The sequence below is a fragment of the Ranitomeya imitator genome, chromosome 5 (genome assembly GCF_032444005.1).
Source record: "Ranitomeya imitator isolate aRanImi1 chromosome 5, aRanImi1.pri, whole genome shotgun sequence".
Lineage (NCBI taxonomy): Eukaryota > Metazoa > Chordata > Amphibia > Anura > Dendrobatidae > Ranitomeya > Ranitomeya imitator.
The window spans coordinates 265,344,149-265,353,334 of record NC_091286.1 but is presented as its reverse complement, the minus strand read 5'-3'; the positions used below and the strand labels follow the sequence as shown (position 1 = coordinate 265,353,334).

General features: G+C 48.2%; 1 protein-coding gene across 1 annotated transcript in view; it reads right to left on the bottom strand.

The window, feature by feature from the left end:
* Nucleotides 1-4,641, bottom strand: part of RPF2 (ribosome production factor 2 homolog) — a 29,024-nt gene extending 24,383 nt beyond the window's left edge. Inside the window, exons 1-2 of the mRNA XM_069726140.1 lie at nucleotides 4,537-4,641; nucleotides 4,315-4,447 (exon numbers count right to left, since the gene is read on the bottom strand). Coding sequence (XP_069582241.1) covers nucleotides 4,315-4,447; nucleotides 4,537-4,559 — 156 coding nt within the window. The 5' untranslated portion in view covers nucleotides 4,560-4,641. The remainder of the gene's footprint in view (nucleotides 1-4,314; nucleotides 4,448-4,536) is intronic.
* Between the last annotated feature and the right edge of the window lie 4,545 nt (nucleotides 4,642-9,186).

The window sequence follows — 9,186 nt, the reverse complement described above, 5'->3', positions numbered from 1 at the left end:
CAGGTTAGCGGTACTTGCCACGTTTTGAGTTGTAAGATCCGGTAAACAGGGCTCCTTTTTGCTTAGGGTCTTTCGCCTCCCAGCGATCCCTTTGCTCAAACGGCCTCCGGGAAAAGGGTCGTCTTCTGAATGCTCTCCTGTAAGACGGAAGATACTGATTAGGAAAACCTTTCTTCCGTTCTCCTGCTTTCTTTAAGATCTCATCCAGAGTCTTCCCGAAAAGGAACTCACCCTGGCAGGGTAGCGCACAAAGCTTTGCCTTTGCCTGTGCGTCCCCTTTCCAGTTCTTCAACCAGAGTGCTCGCCGGGCTGTGTTTGTTAAGCCGGCTGACCTGGCTGCTAGGCGTAGCGAATCTACTGAGGCGTCTGCCAGGAATGCTACAGCCTCCTTCATCAGAGGGATCTTTGGTAGAATGGAGTCTCTTGCAGTTCTACCTCTGATCTGCTCCTCCAGTTGTTCCATCCAAACCAGCAGAGATCTCGCCGTACAGGTAGCAGAGATGGCTGGTCGGAATGCCCCTGTATTGGCCTCCCAAGATTTTTTTAAGCAGGGCCTCTGCTTTACGGTCCAACGGATCCGTTAGCATCCCTGAATCCTCTACAGGCAAGACTGACTGTTTTGAGGTTGAGGCTACGGCTGCGTCCACTTTTGGCACTTTCGACCAAGTATTCAGCTCCTCGTCGCTAAAGGGATATCGCCTTTTAGAGGAAGATGGTAGAAAACCTCTGGCGCTCTGTTTGTCCCACTCTTTTTTAATTAATTCTTTAACAGTTGCGACAACGGGAAAGGATCTGCGCTTCCTTTGTCCTAACCCCGCGAACATGATGTCCTGAGCGGATTTTTTCCCTTTCTCATCAGGGCACCCCATCGTGTTTCTGACTGCTTTCACCAGGTTGTCCACGCTGCTGTTAGGCAGACACAGCCCCCCTCATCTTCGGATGAACTCGGCCGAGTTTCCGACTCATCTGAGGACTTATGCACCTCCTCTGATTCTGGGTTTTCCGGAGATGGGGATCTGCTAGGTTGGTGGGAACTAGGGATACTAGCCTGTGACAGTCCCTGCATCTCTTCTCGAATCATGGCTCTAACGTCAGATGGAGTCATAATGTTTTCTTGACGTAAGGTCAGTATGATGCAATCTGAGCATAACCTCTTCATATAGGAGTCTGGAAGGGGCTGTATACATAAAGCACATTGTTTGTGCTTGGACTTGTGCGCTTTTTTCCTGGACTGAAGGAAGGGGACATAGGAGGAACATACATCAGCATATAGGTAGAGAAGTCTTTACACTCACCCAGAGAAGCTGACAGGTACCGGATCTGGAGGCGGATTCTTTGAGGGATCTTTTTGCCTAGTGGAAGATCGCTCCTGACGACCACCCTCTTTAATGCTGCTCCTGGCGCTTTTCTCCTTACTAGGAGAGCGCTCTGGTACCACAAGGTGCGTTTCGTCGGCCGGTGAAGCCATACTCACATCCACACACCGGCCGACAGTAGCGCTGTAGCTTTTAAATATGGCGCCAAATCTCCTGCCTCCCCGGCCCGAACCCGGAAGTGCTCCAGCGACTTCCGGGTCAGACGCGCCGCTCATTCCTCCATGCGGCGGCTGCTTTATTTAGCCGGCCGCTTGAGCGCGCGCGCCCTCATGGAGCCGGGCGGACCAGCGGTGACCGGACCCGGACCATGGCTATCGATCAGACGAGGGGGGAGGCTGTACACAGTGGCTCCCCCGCCGCTGCTACTGGAACCGCAGCCCCTGCCGTTCCTTACAGAGACCGACGCAGGCGGGTGCATGGCCCAGGGATCTTCTGTAGGTACGTCCTGGGATTCCCATAGGAACAGGAAACCTAAACTGAGGAGGAGAGGGGACCGCCTCCTTTTATTCTGTAGGTTTCCTGTTCCTATGGGCGGATCCCTCTCTCTCATGTGGGGTGCTGTCATGACGAAGAGTAAAATATATATATATATATATATATATATATATATATATATATATATATATATATATATATATATATATATATATATATATATAGATTAGATGCCTGTGCACATAGTACAGCACATACAGTATAAAGGATATACATGACTGGTATATACTGCGGTGCAGATGTCATATACAGGATATAAATTACACTAGGACTGCAGACATCAGATATTACACCAGTCACATATTACCCTGTATATAATAGTGGATGTCTGCGCTCATAGTATATTACAGTATACAGGATAATATGTGATGGTATATATTACACTATGACTACAGACATCGGATATTATACTATCGTCTGATGTCTGTGCATATAGTATTCAGAAGAATGTGTGACTGGCATATGGCACACTGTGACTAGAGATGAGCAAATAGCTTATCCGAATAGCTGTATCTGGGTTCCTGAGGCAGCTATTCGGGAAGCGCTATAGCTATTCGGATAAGCACCTATCCGAAGCTATTCGCTCATCCCTAACTGTGACTACATACATCTGATAGCATATAATAATGTGTATTTTGTAAAACATTTGATGTGTGTATCACAGTATATCATAGAGCCCACAGCACACAGCCCCCGGTATAGTGTGAGCCCCCACAAAGCCTCTCTATATACTGTATAAGTCCCATGTATACAGTGTGAGCCCCCACATAGACCCATGTATACTGTGAGACCCCCATACAGTATGATCCCCACATAGCCTCTCGAAATACAACGAGCCTTCACTTAGCCTCCTAAATGCAGTATGAGGCCCCACATAGCCTCCTATATACAGTGAAGTAACATCATCATGTCTAATGGCTCATATGCCGATTGAAGGAAGAAAGTCGGTGGCTCCTCTTCCACCAATGTATTCACTGCTGTCTGAATCCCAAAGATGCAGATAGCGGTGACAGTGGGAAGCAGATGGGACAGCAGGCAAGGGCATGGTGATGCCTGTGGGCCATTGTTTTATCCCTACGGCTGTCTACGTCCGTGGGCCACACTTTGCCCAGTTTTATCATAGACTAATCTGTGTAATCCATGTGGTATATTTTTTTTTAATTTTACTCACTTATATAGCACCATTAATTCCACAGTGCTTTACAGACATTACCAGCACTGTCCCCATTAGGGCTCACAATCTAGATTTCTTATCAATGTCTTTGGAGTGTGGGAGGAAACTGGAGGACGTGGAGGGAACTCACACAAACACGGGGAGAACATATAAACTCCATGAAGATATTGTCCTTGGTGGGATTTGAACCCAGTGCTGCAAGGATAACCACTGAGCCACCAAGGTATACAATGCACTGCACTGATCACACCTAGACCTGCCTACAAGACCTCACATATTATATGTAGTGCAGTATATTATAATGTGAGCCGTCCTGCAGGTTCAGATGTATTCAGTCAGTGCAGGATTTTGTGGGTCACTGTGATTTATTGCACCAGACTGAATGTTCCTGCAGACCAAGTGACGGTGGACTCAATGACCTGGCACTGACAGCGTGACTTGATCTGCAGTAAAGCTCAGACTCCTGCAATAACTCACACTGAGCCGCAGCACAGCAGACGCCAACCGGACAATACAATGCTGTCTGGAGTTATCAGGAGCCTGCTGTCCCCTCACTGGAGCCCTCCTTCCCGGCACCATCATCACCTCATGCTTGGCTCCAGGTGCGCTGTGTATGGCATATCGTTAGCAGACGCAGCCCACACAGCAAGCAGTGGGCATCTCTGCATCTGTCACGTAGCCCGGCCAGCATCAACCAGAATGAAAAGGAACAGTGCGGGTCCACCGGCGGCCCTGAACAGCTGCTTGGGGGGCATATGTCTTCCGGCCCGGTCTGCCCCTGTTTGTGGGCCCCTGACAACACCACTACAATCCAATGTGACTAGTGTAAAAAATGACTGATGTGGATTGACACTGAGCTAACTGCAGTCAAGAGCTATTTACTAGAGAAAAATACGTTCAGTGCCGTTCTCCCACTGCATCGGAACCACATTTCACCCATGGAATCCGGCTGACATTTACAATAAAGGAACCAAGAGGATCTGTTGTCACTAAGCTTCGGCCGCTCCCTGCCAGCTAGAATATTGCAATCTGCGTGAGTGAATACTCATTACCCATCTATGTCAGAGCCATTACCAGATGTATACGCACTATGTTCACTTATCGGCAGCGTGGCACACTGTGTAAACAGGAGATGGGCCAGCACTCGTCTCATGTCATTTCATGAGGAGGGTAATGGTGCTGAAAGGCGACAATCCCTTTAACACTTCTGACATGTAAGAAGCACGTTCCCTTTAACCTCAGGAGACAGAAGCTTGCATGCAGACGTACCAGATCTTTGAGGGCTTGGGTCACAGTCATATTGGCGTTCCCCCCTTTAATCAGCATGGCGTTCTTGTCATTCTCAGTCAGCTTGGGCGCCCTGTGCTGCAGAAACCGCTTTGATCTCCGAGTTTTCGGTTTCCTACAACAGAAATCAGATGGTTACTGAGACACCGCAGAGGGGGCTGGGTAATACGGGAATCCAGCAATCACCGGAGCAGCGGTACTTACACTACACGATCTAACGCAGACATGGTGAACAGCTGCCCTGCACACACGTGGTTACGGCACAGAACTGGATGATGACGTCACGTTACACCGGCGCATTCCTCCGCGTCATCAAATTGGAATGATTGAGACGCGTTACTGCATGTGCAGAAGGTACGTGTAAGGACTGCAGACGGTGACGCCTAGCGGCCGGGAGGAAGCATGACACAGCTGCCTAGCCTCGTGAGCCACACATTGTTTCTTCCTTATTGGTGGAGTCTTCTTACCCTTTATGATCATTACTAAATCTTCAGTCTCAGCAGCCAAACAGAGAGGTGCGCTGCCTGTTCGGGGGGCAGATTAGAGCCAGGCACAGTGCCCCCATTACAGGGCCAGTAGTGGTGACCTCGCTACTGGGCAAGTAATTGCTATTTTTATATTGCAGAGCACCTCATTCTTTGTTGTTAGGCACCAATGTGCGCCAACTGTTTATTTCTGTTAATGTTGATGATTATGGCTTACAGCCAATGAAAACCCAAAAGTCGTTATCTCCGTTAATTAGAATACTTTATAACACCAGCTTGAAAAATGATTTTAACATCCGAAATGTTGGCCTACTGAAATGTATGTTCAGTAAATGCACTCAATACTTGGTTGGGGCTCCTTTTGCATTGATTACTGCATTAATGCGGCGTGGCATGGAGGCGATCAGCCTGTGGCGCTGCTGAGGTGTTATGGAAGCCCAGGTTGCTTTGATAGCAGCAGTAGCGTAGCAACCGGGGGGGGAGGGGGGGCAGAGGGGACGGTGGCCCCTGGCCCAGCGCTCTGAGGGGGCACACTTGGAGCTCCGATAGTTACTATCTGCGGAAGAGCAGGGAGAATCGATCTCCCTGCTCTGCCGCTATGGGGCCCCTGAGCAGACGGGGGGCCCCGGATCCAGCAGTGGGCCCCCCACCGTCATCTGAAGATCAGCTGTACCGGCATTTAGCCGATACAGCTGATCGCAATGATGGGGGAAGGAGCGTAACGCTCCTTCCCCCATCATCCACTGTCAATGTCTAACGACACCGACAGCGGGCGCGATGACGTCACTGCCCGGCGCCCGCTGTCAGGAGATCAGCGGGAGCAGCACAGGAACCAGGAAGAAGAGAGGTGAGTATTTATTTTTTAATGGGGCTGCCTTATTACAGGGTCTGACTATGGGGGTGCTGCCTTATTACAGGGGCTGCCTATGGGGGTGCTGCCTCATTACAGGGTCTTGCGTGCACAAAGACCCCTCACATAAATAATCAGAGAGATCACATGAATGTATAGTTCAAAATATAAAACAATCCTTTATTGAAACATACAATTAAAAACTTTTTTTCCCCCAACCATATAGTAGGTCATAAAATCAGAAATACCTCCGATCTACAAAATAGCAGGTCTCATGCTCTCATGTGAACAAACTACCTATAAAAGCCTATATATTTGTGCAATAACGCCCTTAGAAGAAGATATTCTATCGAAACACGCGTCGGGCTGGCAGGTCCTGTGCTCCGTGACATATGGTAAATATACTTCCAGCTTTCTCTGTGCGGTACAATTGATTTATCACCATGGGGTGACACAGTGGTAGTTTTTGTCACCACGTTATTAATTTAGATGCAAACATATCGCATCAGAGTAGCGGCTTAATACTTAGCATACATATAGCGCCTTATTGCACAAATGCCTATTGGGCAGTGGCGGCGGTAATTCAACACCTGACATAATTTGCATTATCGGCTTAGTATTAGTGTAGGCACAATGTTCCTCCCTGCGTTTAGGTATTTAATTAGCACATTGTGCAAAATGAGCATTACGCAGCTTTAATAGTGACGCATTGTTTGGTACATTTGTAGTGCCTGTTACTTGCATGGATTGTCATTACGCAGTTTGAGTACCAATATAGATGTATAAATTATATTCACTTATATACATTTCTCACTGTGTAATTGTTTGCAATTGTAGTGCGCTATATATATGTATTGCACTCTTTATGCATTATTGTTCCATACAGATGTTCAACAGCTATCATAACTATTGTGCCATTGTTTAGGTCATTTATTACTTAGGTTGACCAACAATAGGCTTTTATAGGTAGTTTGTTCACATGAGAGCATGAGACCTGCTATTTTGTAGATCGGAGGTATTTCTGATTTTATGACCTACTATATGGTTGGGGGAAAAAAAAGTTTTTAATTGTATGTTTCAATAAAGGATTGTTTTATATTTTGAACTATACATTCATGTGATCTCTCTGATTATTTATGTGAGGGGTCTTTGTGCACGCATGAATTACTGAATGTGTTCTTGTACATGATCTATGGACTAATATGTATGCTCATTACAGGGTCTGCCTATGGGGGTGCTGCCTCATTACAGGGTCTGACTATGGGGGTGCTGCCTTATTATAGGGTCTGACTATGGGGGTGCTGCCTTATTACAGGGGCTGCCTATGGGGATGCTGCCTCATTACAGGGTCTGCCTATGGGGATGCTGCCTCATTACAGGGTCTGCCTATGGGGGTGCTGCCTTATTACAGGGTCTGACTATGGGGGTGCTGCCTTATTTCAGGGTCTGACTAAGGGGGCTGCCTTATTACAGGGTCTGACTATGGGGGCTGCCTCATTACAGGGTCTGCCTATGGGGGTGCTGCCTCATTACATTGTCTGACTATGGGGGTGCTTCCTCATTACATTGACTATGGGGGTGCTGCCTTATTACAGGGTCTGACTATGGGGGTGCTGCCTTATTACAGGGTCTGACTAAGGGGGCTGCCTTATTACAGGGACTGACTACGGGTACTGCCTTATTACAGGGTCTGACTATGAGGGTGCTGCCTTATTACAGGGTCCGACTATGGGGGACATACTGATAGAGAATTTAGATTGTGAGCCCCAATGGGGACAGTGATTATAATGTGTGCAAACTGTAAAGCGCTGTGGAATATGTTAGCGCTATATAAAATAAAGATTATTATTATTATTATGGAGGGCTGCCTTATTACAGGGTCTGACTATGGGTGTGCTGCCTTATTACAGGGTCTGCCGCCTTATTACAGGGTCTGCCTATAGGGGTGCTGCCATATTACAGGGTCTGACTATAGGGGCTGCCTTATTACAGAGTCTGACTATGGGGGTGCTGCCTTATTACAGGGTCTGCCTATTACAGTGCCGCCTTATTACAGAGTCTGCCTATGGGGGTACTGCCTTATTACAGTGTCTGCATATGGGGGCTGCCTTATGCTATAGAGTCTGCCTATGGGGAGTGCATTATTCTATATTGTGGACTATTTGGTGCACTATGCTACTGTATATGGAGGCTATCTAGGGGGCCATCATACAGTATGAAGATTACAGTGTGGGGGTCATTATACTTTGTTGGAGCCATCAGTTTGGGGGCTACTAAGGAGTCAGTATACTGTGTGGGTGGTACTATACAGTGAGGGGGCATTATACTGTGTGTAAGAGAGAATGATGCTTTACAGCTGTACAGGGGGAGACTCGGGACTTTATTAAATGTAAAGTGGGCACTTATTGTTATAGGGGAACTCAGGTTACTGTGGCTATCAAAGGGGCACACAGGGCATTATTAATTTCTAGGGGCAAAATATGGGCACTGTTTTCTAGGGCACTTGCACCCAGCATTGCTATATTATAGAGGGGTGTTTTAGAATTTAGAGGGCACAGAGAACCACACAGCAGGTGCAGTAATAGGGTCACATACGGCAGCAGCGGCTCAGTATTGGGGTATCAGGGGCAGTAATAGGGACACATAAGGCAGCAGCGGCTCAGTATTGGGGTATCAAGTGCAGTAATAGGGACATGTACGACAGCAGCGGCTCAGTATTGGAGTATCAGGTGCAGTAATAGGGACACATACGGCAGCAGCGGCTCAGTATTAGGGTATCAGGTGTAGTAATAGGGACACATACGGCAGCAACGGCTCAGTATTGGGGTATCAGGTGCAGTAATAGGGACACATACGGCAGCAGCGGCTCAGTATTGGGGTATCAGGTGCAGTAATAGGGACACATACGGCGCCAGCTGCTCAGTATTGGGGTATCAGGTGCAGTAATAGGGACACATACGGCAGCAGCGGCTCAGTATTAGGGTATCAGGTGGAGTAATAGGAACACATACGGCGCCAGCTGCTCAGTATTGGGGTATCAGGTGCAGTAATAGGGACACATACGGCAGCAGCGGCTCAGTATTGGGGTATCAGGGGCAGTAATAGGGACACATACGGCAGCAGCGGCTCAGTATTGGGGTATCAGGGGCAGTAATAGGGACACATACGGCAGCAGCGGCTCAGTATTGGGGTATCAGGTGCAGTAATGGGGACACATACGGCAGCAGCGGCTCAGCATTGGGGTATCAGGGGCAGTAATAGGGACACATACGGCAGCAGCCGCTCAGTATTGGGTATCAGGTGCAGTAATAAGCACACATACGGCAGCAGCGGCTCAGCATTCTGGTATCAGGTGCAGTAATAGGGGCACATATGGCAACAGCGGCTCAGCATTGGGGTATTGGGTATTGGGGTACCAGGTGCAGTAATAGGGACACATACGGCAGCAGCGGCTCAGTATTGGGGTATCAGGTGCAGTAATGGGGACACATACGGCAGCAGCGGCTCAGCATTGGGGTA